At 38.1% G+C, this 25,372-nt stretch overlaps 1 protein-coding gene across 1 annotated transcript in view; it reads left to right on the top strand.

Moving 5' to 3' along the window:
- TBC1D31 (TBC1 domain family member 31) overlaps positions 1-25,372 on the top strand; it is a 37,093-nt gene that overhangs the window by 9,957 nt on the left and 1,764 nt on the right. The window contains 16 exon segments of the mRNA XM_038391349.2: positions 848-1,007; positions 1,231-1,431; positions 2,684-2,860; positions 5,318-5,397; positions 5,508-5,654; positions 6,561-6,694; positions 7,943-8,076; positions 8,806-8,985; positions 10,151-10,383; positions 14,896-15,048; positions 16,001-16,136; positions 16,549-16,641; positions 20,914-21,054; positions 22,049-22,133; positions 22,136-22,242; positions 22,666-22,816. Coding sequence (XP_038247277.1) covers positions 848-1,007; positions 1,231-1,431; positions 2,684-2,860; positions 5,318-5,397; positions 5,508-5,654; positions 6,561-6,694; positions 7,943-8,076; positions 8,806-8,985; positions 10,151-10,383; positions 14,896-15,048; positions 16,001-16,136; positions 16,549-16,641; positions 20,914-21,054; positions 22,049-22,133; positions 22,136-22,242; positions 22,666-22,816 — 2,312 coding nt within the window.

Genomic DNA, 25,372 nt, shown 5'->3' with positions numbered 1-25,372 from the left:
ATAAAGGTGAGGAGTTAACAGAAAACACTTTTGGTACCAGCTCTAAGTGTATTCAGTACAAAGAAGAAAAATGAACTCAGAATTGTGAGAGTCATCATGTCTGCTTTAGGCCATCTCAATTTGCATGCTTGCAAAGAAAAGATATTGTTGCCAAATTACTTATGAAGATAAGCAATTACAGCAATATTGCTATTGCTGAGAATAGTGAGGTAGCTGGACAGTGATCCAAACTTACTACTATCAATAGGAAGTCTTTTATAAAAAACATTTTAGAAAAGTGCACAACAGTAGTAGTCCATCGATAACACTTGTTTGTTTTTTAGTTTTTACTAAATGAGTTAATGTTTCCCCATACTTATACAGCAACTTACTTAAGCTATTTTATAGACCCATAAAGGATATCTCTCTCTGCCACTTGAACATGTTATTTTGTATGAACAATCTAAAGATTTTTAACTGAAGATGAATCAAAGCCCACAACTTTGGAATCTCAGCTTAAAGTTCTGTGGTGATCGTGGTAGCATTTTGAACCCATCTATACATTGCACCATTCCTTGCTGAGAACAGCAGCACCACTGTGTACTGCAAATCCATGACCACTGGGGGAAAAAAGAGTTCCTTTTTAATTTACACTGAAAATGAAGTTTATAAATGTCCACTACAAAACCTGCTTTTTACTTCATTTGAGAGCTGTTTCAACATTATATGCTTGTAACACAATACAACAGAAATTATGATCTTCAGCAGTGATGATTTGTGAGCATGGAAGATAATATATGGCCCTACAATTGTAACTAGCAGTAGATTAGATAGGTCTAATTCAAACTTAGTCCTGTTTCTGATGCAGAGATGGCCGGGTGCTTGTAACAGGAGGAAAATCGAATCGTCTTCACTTGTGGTGTCTGGAGTCAAAACAGCTGTTAAGAATAATCCAGATGCCTACAAAAGTACGAGCTGTTCGCCATCTGGAATTCCTTCCTGATAGTTTTGATGGTGGTTCTAATCAGGTCAGTTGTATAGGAAGTCTAAGAACGAAATCACTTGGTTTCTTAACTAAATCACATACTTTCTGAGATTTGCTTTTCTTATTCTATACTATATGCAGGAAAGTTACTTCATTAAATATTTGCTCTGTTGCTGCTTCAATTTTTTATTTCAGAATTTTGAATTCATTCTTTTCTTTTCTGTTTTGCATTAGGACTAATTTATAGAAGTCTCCTTTATTTCTAGGTTCTTGGAGTGCTAAGTCAAGATAATATTATGAGATTTATCAATATACAGACGTGCAAACATCTGTTTGACATTGGGAATCATGAGGAGGGAATCAGCACAGCAGCTGTTAGCCCAAATGGACGGTACATTGCATCAGTAATGCAAAATGGTAGCCTCAACATATACAGTGTCCAGGCTTTAACGCAGGAAGTAAATAAGGTAGAATTATAAGTAAATCACAAAAACAGCATTAAGATACCAATAAAAGTCAGTCTCCCGCACCCAAAAATTCAGAACTGAAAATACAATTTGTCATTGTGTCATTGACTTATATATGTTGTAGCTATGTAATATAGGATGCAAGATAAACAACATAGGGATTATAGACCTCACTTTGTGGTTACTCCAGTCTGTTAGGCAAATTTTGTTTTAAAAATATTTAATCATGTTCTATCTTCCAGTTTTTCTGTTCTTCTCACAGCAATTTAGTCTGTGCACACCTTTTTATCAGCTTGGTTTTGATCATACAGCTTTTTGTCCATTTCCTTCTTGGAAATACCATGAAACGGATCTTGCCTTCTCTGCAGACACAAATGAGCTGTATGATGCTGTGTTTGTCAAGAAGTATTCCCTGTTTATTCATCAGGCCTTGGAAGCCGTGATTTTAAAACAATCATATAGCTAGTCCCTTATGTAAATAATACATATTATAAAGACCAGCTTTTATTTTACTAAGAAAATAACTTCTGTAGGGAGACATGGGGGGAGAGACACTCTTCTAAATCCAGAATTCCGTATATCATAAATCATCACACACTAAAATTAAGCATACAAGGCTTACTGTGTAATAAGGGAGTTGAGCACAGGCCTTCGAGTCATGTGACCTGATTTCCATTCCCAACTTAAATGCTGAGTTTGTGTTCGACTTTGGGCAATTTACTTAACTACTTTATTACTCACTTTTCCTCATATTTAACATGGAAACATTACACGTTCTACACGGATCTTGTGAGAATTAGCTAATGTTTGTATAGCACTCTGAAGTGCAAAGTAGTATAGTAACATTCAAGCACACACTGAAGTAATTTATTTTAAACACAGAACAATACCTATATGTTGGTCAAACCACATACTAGTGTGCATCCTTGTACATCTAATTCAGAAGATGCATTGTTTCTGGTTGAGTCAACATTTGAAAATCATGATTAAGATAGAACCTACGTAAATTTGCTTGTAACATACCTCGTTAAGTGTGTTTGACTTTCACTTATCACATCTGTTTGGGTTTTGATTTACACTGTGTGTCTTATCAAGTCATGTTTTATAACACAAACATCTTTCAACATTGGTCATCAAGTTAAAGAACACTGTATATAATCTAAAGTGTGCTCATTATAAAGGTGGGCATTGTAAAATGTTCTTTCTTACAGTGTCATAAGATGTTAACTGTATCATTCTTATTTGATGCTAGCCACCACCACCCTTGGTTAAAGTAGTTGAAGATTTGTCAAAAGGCAATTTGGGAGCAAGTAAACTTACAGTCAGAGTAATAGCAAGAAGGTCAGAGAGGCCTTGGAAATCGAGAGGAAGTAAAACTCAGACCAGAGTGCTAAAACCACAAGTGAACACATCACTTGAAAATAAAGAGGTAAGAGCAAATTTTAAATATTTTCTCTTCTCTAATCTGTAACATTTGATTTTAATTGCCAAAACAACTCTCCATTGACTATTTCCCCAACAACTTACTTTTCTACATCCAAATATTTGCTAAATCTATAATCTACCAATGCACTGTTTGCACCTTTTACCTTCCTTGCATATCTTTGCTGTAGAGCATTACTTCTAATTTGTTAACTTTACTTCTAAACTGTTTCCCAAGGCTTTCACTTGGTCTATTGTTATCTATATATTTCAGTATTGTTACTCTCTGATACCACTGTTTATTTTCTTCATCAACTACCTTGCTAATTCTCTTCGATTCTTATCTTAAATCACACGTGTATTCTCCTTACAATAATATTCATATATTCATAGATACTAAGGTCAGAAGGGACCATTCTGATCATCTAGTCCGACCTCCTGCACAGCGCAGGCCACAGAATCTCACCCACCCACTCGTATGAAAAACCTCACCCATGTCTGAGCTATTGAAGTCCTTAAATCATGGTTCAAAGACTTCAAGGAGCAGAGAAGCCTCCCTCAAGTCACCCATGCCCCATGCTACAGAGGAAGGCGAAAAACCTCCAGGGCCTCTCCAATCTGCCCTGGAGGAAAATTCCTTCCCGACCCCAAATATGGCGATCGGCTAAACCCTGAGCATACGGGCAAGATTCACCAGCCAGATACTACAGAAAATTCTTTCCTGGGTAACTCAGATCCCATCCATCTAATATCTCATCTCAGGGGATTTGGCCTATTTACCCTGAATATTTAAAGATCAATTACTTACCAAAATCCCATTATCCCATTGTACCATCTCCTCCATAACTTATTACAGCAAAAGGCATTCATTGCTGATTTTTTAATTTATGTGTAAATTATGTGATTTTTTTAATTTATGGTTATATCCTGACTTTACTGGTAAGTTAATCATATATATGTTTAGTCATTTAGGGCAGTGGCTCTCAATCTTTCCAGACTACTAGACCCCTTTCAGGAGTCTGATTTGTCTAGCGTACCCCCATATTTCACCTCACTTAAAAACTATTTGCTTACAAAATCAGACATAAAAATAAAGTGTCACAGCACACGATTACTGACAAATTTTTTACATTCTCATTTTTACCATATAATTTTAAAATAAATCAATTGGAATATAAATATTGTACTTACATTTAGTATATAGAGCAGTATACACAAGTTATTATCTGTAGGAAATTTTAGTTTGAACTGACTTTGCTAGTGCTTTTTACGTAACCTGTTGTAAAACTTGGCAAATATCTGGATGAGTTGATGGACGCCCTGGGGTAGACATATCCCTGGTTGAGAACCACTGATTTAGGATCTGATCCAACTCCCTCTGAAATGAGTGGGAGTCTTTCCATTGAGTTCTGTAGGTATTGAATCAAGTATTTAATTTGTATTTTGTTGCAAAATGCCTAGAATACTGTGGCAGGTACTACTATAAATAAAATCTTTGCTATAGTAGGTGTTGCTAGTGGATGTACTTAAGGTTGAATTCCGGTTTCCATTAGGGGACTGGACTAGATGACCTCTCAAGGTCCCTTCAAGTTCTATGATTATAGCCTCCCTCTTTCATTTGCTTATAATTTTCTCAAAACATCATTTTGTACTAAAATTTCCTATGCTTTTTCTCAACCCAAAGTGATATTTTTTAAAGTCTGAGCAGAGTAGGTTCTACCATTTTAAAAATGAACTTGATTATAAGTATCAGTATAAGTATCAGTAACTGTCTGTTAGTCTATAAGGTGCCACAGGACTCTTTACCGCTTGATTATAAGTGCTTCCCCATATGGTCTGACTAGAGATTTTACACTCAGTTATACAAACCATTGAAGCTAGAAACTTATATTTGGGTTGACCGTTAGGGAAACTTAAATCAACACACACACAAAAAAGTCAAGATTAACGGAAATTGATTCAGTATTTTTTACAATAATTAATGCTTTCAAGTAATGGTACTTAACATTTCCTGGCACCTTTGAACTGAAGATCTCAAACCACTTAAACAGGTAAGCTTCACAGCCCCCTGTTTCCCTGGGATAGGTCACTGTTCACCAGATGGGTTTACTGATATACAAAGAGGTCAAACTTATACAGGGAGGATCCATTTTCATTAGGTATGTTGTGAATTTTTGTTTATATTTATTTTATCACAGTGCCTAAAGATTGGTATAGGGCAATTACTCAACAAATCTAAATAAATACATTTCTTGCCAAAAGCCACATGGTGAATCAGTGGCAGTACTGGGATTAGAAGTCAGGGTCCTGAGACCCAATCCTGGGTTTTGACCATTATAAGTACACATTTAAAAACCAGAACCACATGCCCCCGACCAGCCATGTCCACTAACTCTATGAATAATAAATAGAGATTAATGGGATAAAACCACTATTTAAAATTACTGTGTTTCCTGTTTTGTAGAATGAGTTGACAGATGGATTAAACAAGAAACGTTTACAAGCCTTACTGAAAGGATTTGGAGAATATCCAGCAAAATACAGGTGAATGTGGGTGTGCATGGGTGTGCACATGCATGCAAATTTAAAATCTCTTTTGCTGTACTGATTTAACAAAGGGAATTCTCTTTGCTAAATCTACGTTTTACTTTCAGGATGTTCGTTTGGCGTGCCTTACTGCAACTTCCTGAAAACCACTTAGCATTTAGTAGCCTAATAGATAAAGGTATCCATTCTGCATTTGTGCACCTAAAGGACGAATACCCCATGAAAAGTAGGAAACTGTTGAGAGTCTTACAAAGGTAAATTTATGTGAACGTTCATTGATGTTAACCCTTCTGACTGGGACCATCTCTGGGGAAGGTTGGTTTATTTTGCAAAAATTAAGCCCAACATAAAGTAGTACCTTTTTATTGCACCAAAGTTGTTCTTAATTAGCAGTTTTCTGGTTGGTATGTTTTATGACTATAGATGCTTTCAACTTATAAAATATTTCCTGTAACAGCTACAAGAGAGTTAATTGTCCCCTACTCTTCTGCCTAGTTGTTCATAGAAAACCACAGTGTTTCTTGCTATACTTCAGTGCTATTTAATATAATAAACTTCAGATGCCTTATTGCATTTTTGTACTATGATAACCAAGCAGGCAGAGCTGTCATATTCCAGGTGGAGTCAAGGTTTATTTGGTTAGTGGGATCAGTCAGAAGATGCCTTCCCCTTGTGTGTAACATTACAGCTATAAATCTACATATAAATATCACCAAAAGTGTTCTGTGCAAGTTTGGCTGTTAATTCTGTACAAAAAAAAATTGCATGAAATTAACATAGGGTGTCTATTAAACTTGCATGAGCAAAAACAAGTAAAATTAAGGATCTTCCTATGCTAAATTCAACCTGTTTTGTGCCAGGGTTTAACAAGAACTGTGATAATAGTGTGTAATATTGCTTATGTGTGCTAAAATTTCTAGGAAAGGTAGAGTCTGTCCGGGACAATGACAAGCTAAGCCTGCAATTCCCTACTAATGCAAGTCTACTCTAGACCAAAGTTATTTTAATGCAGCTTTTAAAAATAAAATTTAAAAAAAAAAAGGTTTGACACCAGTATCTTTCTGTTTTATAATTACTGTTTATATGTTATGGCAAGTTGTACATGATTCTCTTCCTCCATACAGATATTTTTCTGAGTAGTTGTTTGCCTTTGTATACAGGACCTTATCTGCTTTAGCTCACTGGTCTGCTATCTTTGGTGAGACACCATACATTCCTCTGCTAGCATTCCCATTTGTAAAATTATTCCAGAACAACCAGCTGATCTGCTTTGAAGTTGTTGCTACTGTAATAGGTAAGCAAGGATTTTTACTACACACTTAACTTATTTAGTTCCCCCAAATTTGCCTTGCTTGAAACAAAGTGGTGTGCATGGATTCTCTTAGAGGTCACTGAGGAGTTCATGTACTGTTTTAATATGTATAAAAGGCATCCACCAGGAAGTATGATAAAATGCAGCTGTTGCAAAAAAAATCATAGCTAACAAACACAATTTAATTTCCTTATATTGACTTTCAACAGGCATATTTATCTTATCAGTATCTTTTAAGTCTAATCAGTAAAAGAACACTTGTCCAATACAATTTTGTTGTCGTGTTAATCCTTTAAATTCTGGCTTGAGACTTGGCATGACAATAGTCAAAAGAAATAACTCTGTCTCAGTTTAAAAGATTTATTGTACTAATTGGAGTTATCAGTTGATTAGGACAGCTAGCATTTAGTAGCTTGGCTTCTGAAGAAAAATAGTAAATTTAAAGTATCTTGCACTGAAATTAGTCATTGCAGCTGCTGCAAAGTGCACACATAGCATATAATTACCTTGCATAAAAACCCATTTCGCAAAATACATAGTTTGATTGCAAAATAAGTATCCAGATTTGGTCCTAACAGGTTAAAAATACTTTGGTGCTCAGTGTCCAAGCCATAAGAGCACATTACAATGGGATTAAAAAGAGCATCTTTGAATTAAGAATATAACAATGGCCATACTGGGTCAGACCAATGGTCCCAGTATCCTTTATTCTCACAGTGGCTAGTGCCAGATGCTGCAGAGAGAATGAACAGAACAGGCAATTTTGAGTGATCCATCTCCTGTCATCCAGTCCCAACTTCTGGCAGTTGGAGTTTTAGGGACACCTGGGGCATGAGGTGGTATCCCTGACCATCTTGGCTAATAGCCATTGATTGACCTGTCCTACATGAACTTATCTAATTCTTTTTGGAACCATGTTATACTTTTGACCTTCACAACATTCCATGGCAGCGAGTTTCATAGGTTGACCATGCGTTATGTGAAGAAGTAAATATATACATTGAATAACAGATATATGTGTAATAGAGATATTAACAGCTATTATAAAACTAAACCTCTGTTTAGTGGGTCTGCAGATTATAGAACGTTGAATTTGTAAGTGCTGTAATGTAAGTATATGAATCAAAGTGGAGGGAACATCATTTGAAAAGTAAGATGATTTCAATAGTGTTTCATCCCTCAGTGTCAGAGGGATTAAGCTACAAGTGGTTTGTTTTATTCCTTTTCTAGTTAATTGGTGTCAACACTGGTTTGAGTATTTTCCTAATCCTCCAGTCAATGTCCTTAGTATGGTGGAAAATATCTTGGCACATCATGACAAGGAATTGCTTCAACATTTAATAAACTGCAATGTGACTTCACAGGTAAAACTCCAATCTAGCTTCATAGTTTATATATAACTGTTCATAAATGGGACTGTTCAAATGCCTCATTTTAGTTTAAACCTTTATATGCTCATTAAATGAATTCAGAGTAAAATGTGTCCTTTTAGGAGTATAAAGAACGTACGATCATTTGCCTGCAGCTTATCCTGTTGCATTACATCAAGTGTCTCCTTATACATGCTTTAGTACGACTTAAAGTTGCCATTTCTTGCAATCATATAGATTCAGAAATCTAACGGAAAATTTATAAATCCACTTTTATATAATTTTATCTTGTTTTTTAAAATACACATAACTGTGGTGACTGAATTTAGTACAGATATAGTAACATAAACAAATATTCAATTAAGCTAAAATATACAGTTAATTTATATATTACTAATTATCTAGTTACTAAGAATAATTCTAATTTGAAACATCATACATCTGTTTTGAGTAAATGAAAGAAAAAAGTAAGAATGAGAGAGGTAAGAAATATATTTATATAAACCACATCTAATTCATCAGTTGCATATGGTAAGGACCTTCTCTTTGTATATTTTGGTATAGTTCCAATGTGCTGTGTATTTACAAATAGATGAAATCTCAACATCAGATAAGAAAGGTCCCCCTGCACATTCAGATTTGTCTTCCTTTGTAATATTTCTATGATGGGAACTGAGAAGCTCTACTAATGGATTATTTTATTATTTTTTCCAATTAATTTAGCTATATGCCTGGCCTCTTCTAGAAACATTGTTCTCTGAGGTTCTAACAAGAGAAGAATGGCTGAAAGTGTTTGATAATATCTTTTCCAACCATCCTTCATACTTTCTCATGATGGTTGCTGCCTATATCATATGTTCCAGAGCTCCTTTGCTTCACTGTAATCAAACAGAGGACTTTGAGGTAAACATCTTGCTATGTAAGTCAGAGTCTTGCTACCTATATTAGGTAGGTTCAGAAAAGTATAGTGTATAATATTTATTTATTTTTAGAGAGTTTAAAAAGAAACGTTTCAATTGAATGTTAGTTATACTGTGCCTGTTTGAGCAATGTTCTCTAGTATCTGATATATTCACTGTGGAATTAATAGAATATTACTCAATTTACTGCACTTGATTGTATGGACAGAGAAGAGTATAAAGAACTTAAGAGCTTGCAGAAATTCTTTTGTTGCCAAGGAAAACGTTTTTTAAATTTAATGCCAAGGAAAACACTTTTTAATATGGAAAATTCATTCTCTATTAAACTATTCTTTGTTTTCTGATTCTCTTTCTGGACATAGGATTGACATCTATAATGTTAGGACAATATAAAGTGGTTCTGGCATTTTGATGCTTCATTAATTTGCCTTCTAAAATGCAAGTATAGTGAGGCAGTCTTGGTTGACTTCCTCTCAACTAAAATGAAAATATTTTATTGTACTTCTGAAGTTATCGGGAGGATTGGGGGAAGAAAAGCATTCTTTATATGGAAAAATCTCCATTTGCAAATATTAGGGCCTAATTTTGCAGACGCACATGTGAGTAATTGATTATGCAGATGGGTAAAATTATTCTCATGCGTGTTGCAGAATTGATTCCATAACTCATGAGCAGAGTTGAAAGCACTTCTTATCCTTCTCTCACTCAGTATGGCAAAAAGATATATACATACGGGAGAGAGGGCAGATTAACATTCGTAGCATTTGGAGTAAAGGGAGTGGAGCAGAGGAAGTTCTTTCAGGATTTAGTGGTTTGGGTTAAGTCAATTGAGCCATTATTTATTTATGTATTATATTAACTAGTGATGCCAGGATGATAACATTTTTTTTAATCAGCTTTTAGCATACAGAATTAACTAAAAAGAAAAGGAGTACTTGTGGCACCTTAGAGACTCACAAATTTATTAGAGCATAAGCTTTCGTGAGTCTCTAAGGTGCCACAAGTACTCCTTTTCTTTTGCTAATACAGACTAACACGGCTGCTACTCTGAAACCTAGAATTAACTAATACATTTACATACCTATTGGGAAAGTGTAGTGACTTGTTCAACTTTTTGTAGGATTTAAAATGAAAACTTTTTCTTACAGTATTTCTTCCATCATCGGAACAATCTGAATATTAATGTTGTGATTAAAGAAGGCTATCATCTTATGGAAGCTACCCCAGCAGACATCCATCCACAACGTATGCTTGATGATTTTATACCACTCACAAAGGGCCAGTACCCAGTATTTAATAAATACCCCAGGTTTATTGTGGATTATCAGACTCAGGAGCGAGAGAGGATCAGACAGGATGAAATAGAATACTTACGAGAAAGGTATTCATGGGAAAATAGAAGAAAACCTTAAAATTGGGAGAGGGGGTAGATATCTGTTGGATTTACTGGAAACTGGAGCGATGCTAGGAGTGCCAACTTTCAAATTGCACAAAACTGAACACCCTTACCCTGCCCCAAGGCCCCACCCGTTCTCTGAGGCCCCCGCTGACTCCATCCCCCTTCCCTCTGTTGCTTGCTCTTTCCCACCCTCACGCACTCATTTTCACGGGGCTGGGGCAGAGGGTTGGGTTGCGAGACAGGGTACAGGCTCTGGGGTGGGACCAGAAATGAGGAGTCACGTGGGGGGTGAAGGTTCTGGCTGGGGGTTGAGGTGCGCTCCAGGTGGCGCTTAACTCAGGCAGCTTCCAGGAAGCAGCTGGCATGTCCCTCTGACTCCTTGGTGGAGGCGTGGCCAGGTGTCTCTGCATGCTGCCCCCACCCGCAGGCGCTGCCTCCGGAGCCCCCATTGGCCACGGTTCCTGGAGCAGGGGCAATGCATGGAGACCCCGTGGCCACCTAGGAGCTGGAGAGACATGCAGGCCGGTTCCCGGGAGCCGTCCAGAGCTGGCCATGGAGCCTGCCAACCCCATGCCAACTGAACTTTGAACGGCCCATCAGCAGTGCTGACCAGAGCTGCCAGGCTTCCTTTTTGACTGGGTGTTCCAGTAGAAAACTGGACACCTGGCAACCCTAATGAAGACTAGAAAAAGGGAAATGTATGTGCTTGGAAAAGGATAGAATGGTTAGAGGAATAGGAAAAAAGTGGATTTACATCTTACCTTTTGATGTCTCTGTTTGGCTTGTTGGATTTTTAGTTAGATGGATTAGCCGGCATGAATTGCTGAAGAAATGTTAAGCTTAAAATCAACCTGTTTTGTTAATTCTCTGAAAACACCTAGGTCAAAATTTTCAAACTTTAGAGCTAAAGTGAGGTACCTAAATCCACTTAAGATGGCAAAGTAAAAGTGATCTGATTTCCAGAGATGCTAGGAATTCTCTTAAAAAAAGAAGAGTAATTGTGGCACCTTAGAGACTAACAAATTTATTTGAGCATAAGTTTTCATGAGTTACAGCTCACTTAATCGGATGCATTCAGTGGAAAATACAGTGGGGGGATTTATATACACAGAGAACATAAAACAATGGGTATTACCATACACACTGTAACCAGAGTGATCACTTAAGATGAACTATTACTAGCAGGAGAGCAGGGGGGAGAGTGTGTGTGAACCTTTTGTAGTGATGATCAAGGTGGGCCATTTTCAGCAGTTGGCAAGAACCTCTGAGAAACAGTGGGGGGGGGAATAACATGGGGAAATAGTTTTACTTTGTGTAATGACCCATCCACTCCCAGTCTCTATTCAAGCCTAAGTTAATTGTATCCAGTTTGCAAATTATTCCAATTCAGCAGTGTCTCGTTGGAGTCTGGTTTTGAAGTTTTTTGTTGAAGAATTGCCACTCTTAAGTCTGTAATCGAGTGACCAGAGAGATTGAAGTGTTCTCCATCTGGTTTTGAATGTTATAATTCTTGACATCTGATTTGTGTCCATTTATTCTTTTACGTAGAGACTGTCCAGTTTGACCAATGTACATGGCAGAGTGGCATTGCTGGCACATGATGATGGCATATATCACATTGGTAGATGCGCAGGTGAACGAGCCTCTGATGTGATTAGGCCCTATGATGGTGTCCCCTGAATAGATATGTGGACAGAGCTGGCAACGGGCTTTGTTGCAAGGATAGGTTCCTGGGTTAGTGGCTCTGTTGTATGGTGTGTGGTTGCTGGTGAGTATTTGCTTCAGGTTGGGGGGCTGTCTGTAAGCAAGGACTGGCCTGTCTCCCAAGATCTGTGAGAGTGATGGGTTGTCCTTCAGGATAGGTTGTAGATCCTTGATGATGCATTGGAGAGGTGTTAGTTGGGGGCTGAAGGTGTTGGCTAGTGGCGTGCTGTTCTTTTCGTTGGTGGGCCTGTCGTGTAGTAGGTGACTTCTGGGTACTCTTCTGGCTCTGTCAATCTGTTTCTTCACTTCAGCAGGTGGGCATTGTAGTTGTAAGAATGCTTGATAGAGATCTTGTAGGTGTTTGTCTCTATCTGAGGGGTTGGAGCAAATGCGGTTGTATCGTAGAGCTTGGCTGTAGACAATGGATCGTGTGGTGTGATCTGGGTGAAAGCTGGAGGCATGTAGGTAGGACTAGCGGTCATAGGTTTCCGGTATAGGGTGGTGTTTGTGACCATCGCTTATTAGCACCGTAGTGTCCAGGAAGTGGACTGGACTGGTCCACTTGTGTGGACTGGTCCAGGCTGAGGTTGATGGTGGGATGGAAATTGTTGAAATCATGGTGGAATTCCTCAGGGCTTCTTTTCCATGGGTCAGATAATGAAGATGTCATCAATGTAGCGCAAGTAGAGTAGCGGCATTAGGGGACGAGAGCTGAGGAAGCATTGTTCTAAGTCAGCCATAAAAATGTTGGCATACTGTGGGGCCATGCGGGTACCCATCGCAGTGCCGCTGATTTGAAGGTATACATTGTCCCCAAATGTGAAATAGTTATGGGTGAGGACAAAGTCACAAAGTTCAGCCACCAGGTTTGCTGTGACATTATCGGGGATACTGTTCCTGATGGCTTGTAGTCCATCTTTGTGTGGAATGTTGGTGTAGAGGGCTTCTACATCCATAGTGGCTAGGATGGTGTTTTCAGGAAGATCACCAATGGATTGTAGTTTCCTCAGGAAATCAGCAGTGTCTCGAAGATAGCTGGGAGTGTTGGTAGCGTAGGGTCTGAGGAGGGAGTCTACATAGCCAGACAGTCCTGCTGTCAGGGTGCCAATGCCTGAGATGATGGGGCGTCCAGGATTTCCAGGTTTATGGATCTTGGGTAGCAGATAGAATACTCCAGGTCGGGGTTCCAGGGGTGTGTCTGTGCGGATTTGTTCTTATGCTTTTTCAGGGAATTTCTTGAGCAAATGGTGTAGTTTCTTTTGGTAACCCTCAGTGGGATCAGAGGGCAATGGCTTGTAGAAAGTGGTGTTGGAGAGCTGCCTAGCAGCCTCTTGTTCATATTCCAACTTATTCATGATGACTACAGCACCTCCTTTGTCAGCCTTTTGATTATGATGTCAGAGTTGTTTCTGAGGCTGTGGATGGCATTGTGTTCTGCACGGCTGAGGTTATGGGGGCAAGTGATGCTGCTTTTCCCCAATTTCAGCCCGTGCACGTCGGCGGAAGCACTCTATATAGAAGTCCAGTCTGTTGTTTCGACCTTCAGGAGGAATCCACCCAGAATCCTTCTTTTTGTAGTGTTGGTAGGAAGGTCTCTGTGGATTAGTATGTTGTTCAGAGTTGTGTTGGAAATATTCCTTGAGACAGAGACGAAAATACGATTCTAGGTAACCACAGAACTGTATCATGTTCGTGGGGGTGGAGGGGCAGAAGGAGAGGCCCCGAGATAAGACAGATTCTTCTGCTGGGCTAAGAGTTGGATAGATAAACTAGATATCTAGTTGGATATAAACAATATTGCTGGGTGGGTTAAGGGAACCACTGTTGTGGCCCCTTGTGGCATGTAGTAGTTTTAGATAGTTTAGTGTCCTTTTTCTTTTGTAGAGAAGCAAAGTGTGTGTTGTAAATGGCTTGTCTAGTTTTTGTAAAGTCCAGCCACAGGAAGTTTGTGTGGAAGGTTGGGTTTTTTTATGAGAGTATCCAGTTTTGAGAGCTTATTCTTAATCTTTCCCTGTTTGCTGTAGAGGATGTTGATCAGGTGGTTCGGCAGTTTCTTTGAGAGCACAAGCTGTCAGCATAGTCTGTGTGGTATGTAGATTGTATGGATTTTTTACCTTCAGTCCTTTTGGTATGATGTCCATCTGTTTGCATTTGGAAAGGAAGATGTCTGTCTGTATCTGTACGAGTTTTTTCATGAAGTTGATAGAATTCTACTCCATACGGCTAAATTCTCTGCTGTCCATTGAAGTCAGCAGGAAATGTGGATTTTCAGCACCTCTGAAAATTAGGTCAGTTTCACATAAACATCTAAATAAGACCTTTAGTGCCTGACTTGAGTCACGCAGGTTTGAAAATTTTGATTTAGCAGATAAGCCATTTTATAATTAAACTAATTTGAAATTCTCTTGCCAATAGAAGGCAGCTGCAAAATGTTGTTTGTGTAGCTAAATGTCTTCAACAGCCTGAGAAGTGCTAGTGTCGATTATGGCACTTGAAGGGTACTATTGCTTTTACCATCTATGAAGCTGGAAGCTATGTAAGCCAATCAGCTTTATCCTCTTGTCATAATTCTCATTTTCTATTATAGATCTCTTTTTGCGCCATAGCCAATTTACTTTAGAAGACATGGTTCAAACTACTTCATCACTGGGCAATTTGAGAATAGACATAGCTTTTATAATAATCTTAATTAATATTTTTCCAATATATGACCAGCAGTTTTTACTACCTGAATAATTTCTTGAAATCTATTTTGGTTTCTATGATGATATATAAAAACATTTTATGCAGGCAGTTAGTTCAAGAAATAGAAGCTAAAGCAGTACAGCGAAAAGTAGAAGATGAGGCCTGGTACCGGAAGCAAGAACTGCTTTGTGAGGCTGAAGAACGGAGGAGAAAAATTCTGCTGCAAGAAGAGGAAAAATTGGCAGATCAAAGACAGAGGTAGTAGTAGTAATATGAAGCATGGCTACTGCTCCCTACTATTAATCTTTTATCACAAGTAGGGACAGAGATGGCCGCTATTTTATTCAAATTGAAATGTGCGGAAGCAGTGTGGTCTAGTGGATAGGGCATTGGACTGGGAATCTGGCAATCAGGATTCTGTTCCTGGCTCTGCACTGACCTGCTGTGTGACCTTCGGCAAGTCCATATGTCTCCAGTCCCACTTTTTCTCTTCCCAAACAGCTTACGTACCTGCCTCTTTAGACTATCTTTCACTATGTGTTTGTGCATTGGAGTTTCAAGTTCAGTTGTTGCCTTTAGCTGCTACTGTGACAGAAGTTATTTATATTAATGAGAGTGCATATTCTCAAATTTCTATTGGAGTTAAGAATTTTTTTCTTTAATTACCTACCAAGTCCTAATTTATAATGTAGAAAGAGTCTATAAACTTTGGGATTATAAACTGTGAGAGAAATTCAAGTTCCCCATGAGGATTTTTTTGTAAAGGGGGATTTTTTTTTTTAGACCCATAAAATTTACACACTTTTTTTTTTTTTATTGAGAGTTGCGGATTAAAGGAGTTAAGTGACTTTCCTTATCTACTAATGAATGAGGAGTACAATTCTGGTCAAGAGGTGGTGTAATATTGTGAAATTCTCTCAACAAACTAAAGTGCCCCCTTTTTTTTTCTTCTTCTTCAATTGACACCAATAGTTATAGAGTTGATGGGACTTTTTTGGGAAATGGGGAGAGAGTGCCACTCTTGGATTTAAGTTTGTCTTATAACAATGCAGTTTTTATTTCCAAAACAAAACTATTATGTCAAAAGTTTAGCAGTTAAAGAGAGTAGTTTGTGACAGGTAACGGTTAGCTATTATGGAACATCACACTCATCCGTGTCAGCTTTTCATCAGTAGCAGTTTATTTGTTCCTATTTCATTTTGCTTTGAAGACTAGCAGCTGTGAAAAGAGAGTTGAAAGTAAAGGAACTGCAGCTATTGGATGCTGCAAGAAGCCGTTTCCTGAAGCATCAGCAGGATCAGCGTCAAATGGAGCTAAAACGTCTGGATGATGAAATTGCAAGAAAGGTTGTTTTCCTCATCTAATCAGTATTTCCTCCAATGTTTATTAAGAGAAGTAAACAAGAAAAAATTCATAACTTATGATAGGTAATGAAACCAATTGTAGCATGTTTTGTGAAACAAGATGTATTTAGCCAAAGTTGGGTGGGTGTCTGATTCATTCATATTTATATAGTTTAATTTGGCACCTGTTGCTTTCTACACAGTTTACTTAAATTAGCAAAATTTCCTGAGAAAAGCCAGATTGATCCAAATGTTGGCATTGCTGAAAAACGAAGTGAGCTGCCTAAGGTTCTAAACCTACTAACTGGAGTATTTTAAAATGTGTGTGTGCAGTAAAAGGAAAGGAAAGATGGTGGTAAAGGGAAAAACAACTTTTCCATTTGGGGGTTTTTATGTGTATATTTCTTTCCTCCAGGTGTCCATGAGAGAGCAAGAAACAGCTGCTACTGTTCAAGATGTAGAAGTGCGGCAAATAGAACTTGAATCCCAAAGACAGCTTTTTGAACAGGTATATGGCAATGAACTACATACAGTCTCTTGGGTTTTTTTATTTATTTTTTGTTAAACTTTAAAATACGTATACAGAAAAAAACAATTATTCATAAACTTCTCAAATATATTAACCATTTGCTACCTAACCTTAGCTATACTTGCAATACTGAATTATAGATAATATGAATGCTTAAAATATAAATGAAGTATTTGTATTACATAACTTACAAACAAACAAACAAACATTTGTTTATAAAAATCCAGCTAGTTAAAGTATTGAAATAAGATAAAGAATAGAAGCAAAGTTCAGAGGAAGGGGATAGAGACTGGGAGGGAAGGAAGTAGATAGAGAGGAAGGAGAGGCAAGTGGTGGGCCCCATGCATTTAACTGGATCATTCAGATACTTCCAGGAAAGCATCCCATGTTTCTGAGAATTTTTCTTCGGTATTTGTTACCATATACAATTCTTTACTTGGTGGCCAAGTTTACAATGTCTATGTCAGTCTTCAAATGCTGGTTGTTTTTGGATTTCTGTTTTTGTAGTACGAATCTTTAGGTAACGGTAAGTGCTCTGCTGAGCCAGTGTTTTTTCAGATGTATTCAGCTTCCAATCAACATACATTAGGTTTAGTTTGTAATACAATTTTATTGATAGGAAAAAATTAACTGAAATTAAGTTCTTCCCAAAACATACAGGTATAGGAACATTCTTGGAGCATGTGGGTTAAGTGTGCACCTGCTGAATTGCAGTGCAACATTTTTTTTGACTTAGCACTACCTGTTTTGAATAGTTGGAGTGGGGCCCAGTGCATCCTCCATGTGATTTTCTGCTGGATTAATCTTAAATGGAGGTCCAAGGAACAGTTCAGAGCACTGACTAAAATTTTGTTTTCATTGGTTAGCAGAGAATAATTGGCCTAGTTCCTTCTCCCATTTCTTTTTTAGGGAATCTGTGTTTAATTCAAATTGCAGGCCAAGTGTGCATATGATGTTGCCATAGTTCTTGGCAATCTGGGTAATATCTGGAGAAATGAAAGCAGGTTCAGGTGGGTCATGGGTGGCACAGGCATCGGTGCCAAACAGATCAGAGATGGCATGTTTAAGTTGGATATATTGCCACTCCTTCTTAGTCTCTAGATTGAACCTTTTCTTTGATATTGTAAGAGGAAGGAAGGTATCATTTGCATTAAATTGACTGATGGTCAGAATCCCTTTCCTAATCCAGTCTGGCCAAATGATGGGGTTGCATGTTATACAGAGTTTCGCATTACCCCAGATAGAGGCCCTGGTATGTAGAAGGGGGTGCCTTTTAAATTTAGTACACATAATATGCCAATTATTTTTAACTGCCACAATAGTTTTGGTAATTGCTCTTTAGGGAATCGGTAGTAATCTGAGTGCAGTGTGTTGGAAAGGGGTAAAGGAGCAATGAATTCTGCTTCTAGCTGGAGACAGCCCAGGGTTCTACACCATGAGGGAATGAGCCACTATGCTGCTTGGCTAAGAATTATTGTCTGGTAAAGTTCAAAGCTGGAATCTAAAACCACCTGTTTTGACAGGGAACTGTAATCTGTGTAGGAGATTCTGGGTTTGTTACCAACACCCCACAAGAAGGACCTGAACATGGTGTTGGTTTTGGTAAAATAAAAGGGAAGAATATGGAATTCAGAATAAAAAGGATCTTGGGAAGAGCATTCATTTTGATTTTGTTTTTCCCCAAAGTGAGAGAGAGACAGTGCCTGCCATCTATTTAAACTGTTCGTTAACTGCATGATTAATGGGGCTAGATTAACCTTAACTATGCTTTTAATTTCCTTAAGGAACAGGTACCAAGATATCTGAGGTTTGTCTGTTGCCATCTAAGGCTTTAATGTACACTAGACTTTCGTCAGTAAAACTTTTTGTCGTTCAGGGGAGTGAAAAAAACACACACACCTGAACAAAAGTTTTATCAACAAAAAGTGCCGATGTGAACAGCGCTTTGTCGGTGAAAGAGCTGTCCTGCTGACAAAGCTGACACCGCTCGTTGGGGGTGGAAGTTTTTTGTCTGCAGGAGAGCTCATTCCTGCCAACAAACTGTGGCTACACCATGCACCTTTTAGCGGCATGGCTGTAGCAGCACAGTTGTGTCGCTAAAAGGCACGTAGTGTAGACATAGCCTCAATGTCCCTATAGGAGAGCCACTTCCCACTCGATCCAGTGAGATCCTCATTGCTTCTGACTTATCCCAATTTATCTTGTAGCCAGAGAAATTTACCAAAGTTATCTATTGTTTGTGGGATATTTAGAAGAAAGTTGTTTTGAATGGTTGTTCCTTTGCAGTTCCCAAATTCCATATTATTGCTTGGCCAGACTGGGAGGTGAAAGAGAGAAAGGCCTCTTTAATTAATTTTTTAAATTTAATTCTTTAATTAATTTAATCAGTGGCACCTCAGGACTGCTTCTTTGTGCCATTTCTTCTTCATGTACATACAAATATAACTTGGTTGTTACAAGTTGCAACTGCAACGCTTGGTTGAGAAGGATTACTGAGGAAAAAGTTACCATCAGTAGAAATGAGTCTAAAAGTAATGCTGTTCCTCTTTGCAACTCCTGTGTTAGTCTACAATATCCTGATGCTTACTGAAGCAATCCATGTAATGCAGTGATACTCAGACCTCAGTGGTTCAGGAGCTAAATTAGTGATCAATATTACCCAAAAGAGCCACAGTAGTGTGAATTCATTGTTGCATTTACTATAGTGTTTTATATTCATATTTAAACTGTATGACCTGGGAAATATTTAGTTTTTATATAGATATAATTCTCACAGCGAAATGACTGACCAAGTATTATTTTATCAATTACAATTGGTTAATAACATAGTAAAAGCATCCTGATTGGTTAATAACTTAGATCACTTAATTAAATTTACAGAGTCCTTTTAATATCATGTGCGGCAAAAAAGCCACAGGAGACGCATTAAAGAGTCACTTGCGGCTCTCAAGCCTCAGTCTGAGTATCAAATTGTCAAATAGCATTATTTTTTAAAGGGATGGGGAAAGGTTTATGGAAAAGGAGTGTTTTTCTTTCAAAATGTCTTCATTAGTATTGTTCATAAAGCAGTTTCTGTTCTGTAATCCTGCTATAAAAACCAGAAAAGAACTCTACTGAGTTTTAAAATATTTCCTGCTTAAAGACAGAAAGTCAGTTTCACATGACAAATGGAAAAGGAGTACTTGTGGCACCTTAGAGACTAACAAATTTATTAGAGCATAAGCTTTCGTGAGCTACAGCTCACTTCATCGGATGCATGGCTTTCCGCTGTTGAAAAGTGCTGCTGCCAGCGGGTAGTTTTAGAAATGCCAACTTTAGTTACAAAGATTGAGCCAGGTGTTCAAAACCCACCTATGCCCATCTTGAACACCTGCAAAGCCCAACTTGCATGCACACAAATGGACTTCTGAAAAATCTGACCAGTTATTTTCAAATGCACCTTCACATCACTTGTATGTGATTAAAAAATGCTTCTTGCCATATGAAATTTCAAAATCTGTGCTGAGCTCAATGGGGTTAACTGTCTTTAAGGGTTCACTTATTAAATATACAGTCAGTTGCAGTGTGGGTATTGTGGCTACTCAACACAAACCAGTCTAAACCTATTTATACTCAGTAACTGTAAAGTCAACAGCTGAAGGAATTAGTCTTATAATGATCAGGACCTTCAGGATAAGGGGGTAGTGCTTATTTAACTAATTGATCCATTTTAGAAAAGGGTACGGAGAGTCAGGATTTCTAGCTGTGCTACTGACTTGTATGGCCTTTAGCAAATCATTTAATTTCTCTGTGCCCTAGTTTACCATAGAGATAGTGGGTATGATGATATCTCTGTATCTCATATTGGTGCTGTGAAACTTGATTCAAATTTGAATTATTTTGAGATCCTTGGATAAAAGGTGCTGTAGATGTACAACGTATTTACAATGGGCCTGGTTCATCATGATAGTATTCCAGCTTTACATTGGGGTAATTCTACTAAAGTCCATTGAATGGAGTTATGTCAGTATAAATTTTAGAATCACCATGGTGACTCAGGTGCAGCGTATATGTTAATATAGAGTGGATAAAGCAATGTGGGGGAGGGAGATACTTATGGTTGTTTATGAAATACATTAGTGTGCGGTGTATCTGATATCCTTGGACATGTTCATTTCTGCACTGAAGTTTTCAATATGAAAAAGCCGTAATTATCTTTAATGTGTAGCATTAGCTTAATTATTGTATTTTTATGCACAACTGTTTTTACAGCAACTTGTCAAAGATCAAGAGACAGTGACACAGGAAGTAAAAGGAGAGAGAGATGCCAGTCGAAGAAGGGCTGATCTTGAAGAACATCTAGTTCAGAGGTTGATAGAAGTTAATCAGGATGAGGACCATAAAGCTCAGGTGGTAAGAAAATAGATTTAATTTGTATATTTGGAAGGAATGCCTCTTCCTGCAAACAAGCATGAAAATCTTTCAAAGAAAAAGAATCCTAATTTTTCCTGACAACTCTACTTACTCCATTTTGACCTTATGCAAACAATCCCACTTTAAGTGCTGTTCAGACAGTTGGAGTATACTGAAGTCCTGCTAGGCATGGCTTGAGTGAAAGCCCTCCTTTGTTTCCCAGAGACTGGAAGACGCATGAGAATTAGCATGATCCTTCTAGTAGATATTGCTGGTTCCCAGGTTATCTTTCTGTCAAGAATATTGGATCTCATTGCCACAAACATCTGGGTTTTGGTTCTTTGTGGTCACTAGTGATGCTCTCTAAAGACTTAGATGAATCAGCAGGCAATATAACTATAGACATTGACTTCCAAATTACAGTACTCAACAGATGCGTCCAGCTTGGCATTATGAGCTTGTTTGGGTTTCCAAGCTCAGAACTCTTAGCAGCACAATTGAAAGACAGTTGAAGCTTACCCACTGTCCCAGTGCTTAGCAACTGTCTCCATATTTGTCCAGAAATAATCATATATGTCTTAATTTTTATAATCTGCCTTCAATTTTGTGGGTGCAGTTGACTGTGGGTAGAAATGGTAGTATTTAAGTGTCTGATTTAATTGTACTTGCAAATCAGGTAAATATTTAAATGTTAGTAAATGGCACCCCTAAAATATTTGAGGTTCAGTTAAGCCTTCTTTAAAAATGCCCATGTATAAATAAGAAGATAGCAGAGGTGAGAGATAAGCAAAGGGAGAGACTTGTAAAGAAACAATTTGCTGTAGTGCATAAAGGGGAGCTCTACTGCAGTGATAATTCTCTGAACCTATTGCTGGTAGAGATCTTTACATGGCAGTGAAATAAATTTGTTTGAATGGAGAACGTTGTTATTGATCTGTAATCAGATAGTGTGCTAATGTTAAAGTAAGTGCATTTGGCTGATCACTTTTCTTAGCTGGCTGAAGAAAGTTTAGCAAAAGCTGATCAAAGTGCATCGGACACAGACTGGAGAATCCAAGTCTTGTATAAACAAAGATGTGATGTCTAGACCGCGAGGCACATTACGAAGAGATAGCTAAACTTCTTCATGACAATAGAGTAAAGGAAGCAGAGTTGCTGAAAGCAATGAAGGAAGAGCAGGATAAAAGGGTAAGCATGTCTTTGCATTTCTGGGGAGACGACGTGCAAAAGAGAAAGTGTGTGGCTGTGGCATGGTGGCGAATGAAAAGTCAGAAGGGTTTTACCAAAAAAGTGTCCCCCAAAATTTGTTTTTCCCCTAATGTCTTTCCCTGATTTTGCTGGTCAATTAACAGTGTAAGCTAGACTCAGGGTTTTCGTAGTCTAGACCCAGAATAATATCTTCTACCTCCTTTAGCTGCTTCAAGAGGACCCTGGTGGGCATCAGCAAAAGCTCTTCTCAAAGTAGAAAACATTAACTCAGTGTCTTACAGCACTTTTTGTGTTAAATTAATGATGGTATGTAATTTTAATCATTCAAAAGGGTTTCTGTGAAGCTTGCTTTTTGCATGTTGCACTTCTTTGAAATTTACTGAAATGTGTCCTGTTGTATAGTGGGAAGAAGTTACAGAGAAAAGAGCTCAACTGGAAGCAGAGCAGCTAGCTGTCGCTGCTTGGGACGCAAGGAGGAAGCAGTTCTTAGAAGATGAAATGAACGATGCAATAGACCTGGCTGAAAAGCTACAATGTGAAGATGGCTATTTTGGTGAGCATACAATAGTACTTCCATCTACCGTGTACATGATGTGGATATTACACTAAATCATCTATGTAAATATATTTACCAATATCATAAAAATGTAGGACTGGAAGGGACCTCAGTAGGTCCTCTAGTCCAGTCCCCTTCACTGAGGCAGGACTAAGTATTATCTAGACAAACTATTGTACTGGTGACCACTTTCACACAGCAAGCCTCTAGTGCAAGCCCATATAAATTAAAAAATACTTGTTTATATATTTAACACCATTATACATGCTGGAGGCAGAGCGGGGTTTGGGGCGGAGGCTGACCGCTCGCGACCCGCCATGTAATAACCTCCAGACCCCCTGAGGGGTCCTGACCCCCAGTTTGAGAACCCCTTATCTAGACCATCCCTGACAGGGGTTGTCTAACGTGTTCTTAAAAAAACCTCTAATGATGGAGATCCCACAACCTCCCTTAGATAATTTGTTCCAGTGCATAACTACCCTTACAGTTAGGAAGTTTCTCCTAATGTCCAACCTAAACCTCTGTTGCTGGAATTTAAGCCCATACTTCTTGTCTTGTCCTCTGTGATGAGCAGAACAATTTATCATCCTTTTCTATATAACAACCTTTTATGTACTTGAAGACTGTTATCATAGCCCCTCTCGGTCTTCTCCAGACTAAACAAACCCAATTGTTTCAAGTTTCCCTGTAGGTCACGTTTTCTAGACCTTTAATCATTTTTGCTACTCTCCTCTGGCCTTTCTCCAATTTGTCCACATCTTTCCCAAAGTGTGGTGCCCATAACTTGACATAGCACTAAAGGTTGGGGCCTGATCAGTACTGAGAAGATTGGAGGAATTTCTTCTCATGTCTTGCTTACAACACTCCTAATATATCCCAGAATGATAATCCAGTTTTTATGCAACAGTATTACATTGTTGACTCATATTTAGCTTGTGATCAGCTGTAACCTTCCAGATCCTTTTCTCCAGTACTCCTTCCTAGGCAAAAATAATGAGGAGTCTTTTGGCACCTTAGAGACTAACAAATTTATTTGGGCAGTCATTTTCCCATTTTGTATTTGTGCAGTTGATTATTCCTTGCAAAGTGTAGTGCTGTGCATTTGTCCTTACTGAATTTCATCCTGTTTATTTCAGACCATTTCGCCAGTTTGTCAAGATCATTTTGAATTCTAGTACATGCCGGGATATCCGTCCATAAGACTGACAATAGGGCCAAACTTTAAAAGAACCTCTATTTGTTCTCCTCCATCAATTGCAAACACAAATAACATTTAGAAGCTAACTTACTTCTGTATGTAGTTAAGAATCTAAATTCTGCAACTGGCACCCACAGTTGATTTCCACCCACAAAACTGAAGAAACTTTAAAAAAAAAATCAACCCCTGCTTTATATTGTTTTAAAACTGTTTGTTGGGTGTGTGAATAAACTGAAGGAGAATGGGTAGTGTGCTTTAATTTTCATTGAATCAGAAACTTTTAAATTAACTACTAGTCATCATACTGTACTGGGAGATGGTGACAGTGGTGGTTTCCCGTGATATAAAAACATTTTACATAATATACAAGAAGTTTTCTCTGCAGGTTTTACTTCTCCATCCTAGCATCAGATTGTTTCAGACAGAAGAACCAGCAATGTTTCCCTTCTCACACCATTATACAGTTTCAGTTTAATTCTTGACTTTGCCATCTCCTCCTACTGTCCATTGCAAGTGGATGGGGACAGACCTTACTGCATATATAGTGCAGACTCCATAGCATAGTCTATATATAGTTAGATAATACAAAACTAATACCAAATTGCTCATTTGCCTTTGTTGCTGTCGCTACTGTGGTGTGTGTGTGTACAAATGTGGTCTTTCCTTTGCCACTGGGATTTCGTAAATTCCTAGAAATTGGAGTTGGAAAATATCTGTTAAATCATCTAATCCTAAATCAAAGCAGGATTGGTCCCTATGGTGGATTTGCACATCTAACTCTTTGCTCAGCAAGATTAAGCTGAAAAGCTTTTTTTTTTTTTTTTTTTTTTTTAAAAAAAAAAAAAAAAGTACTGTACCTTAGAGGCATTCTAAAATTAAGTGGTATAATATATGCACTGTTTAAATAATATCTCCAGAAATTTTTGTAAAAAGTTTGTTCTTCCTTCACTGTTTAAAAACTCTTGAGAGAGAAACACCAACGAAATGATCAGCCCCACCCCTTATCTTCTACACAGACACACTCGCACAAAGTTTGCCCAAGTGAGGTCACAAGGGTAGCTTGCTGGAAGTGCCTAATGCCCATCATGTAACTAAACCTGCAGTTGTCTTAGTCTTCTTACTCAAGGTGCCACCCACTAAGACTACAGTCCCAGTATGCAATATTCTACCTTAGTGGCCCATTTGTCATCAGCTTAGTCACTCGTATTTTAAAAAATATTGCATTATTGGACCTATAGTTTCTGAAAATCACAATTAGTAAAAATGTGTGGTCTTGGCCCCACAGACTGACAATTTGTGTTATGCATTTTCCAATCCCTACTTAATTGAGCTGCCTGCACACTAAATCTAAGGCC

Source organism: Dermochelys coriacea, chromosome 2 (assembly GCF_009764565.3).
Source record: "Dermochelys coriacea isolate rDerCor1 chromosome 2, rDerCor1.pri.v4, whole genome shotgun sequence".
In the NCBI taxonomy this organism is placed as follows: Eukaryota; Metazoa; Chordata; order Testudines; family Dermochelyidae; genus Dermochelys; species Dermochelys coriacea.
Note: the sequence above shows the minus strand (reverse complement) of the source record. Positions and strands in the feature narration are given on the sequence as shown.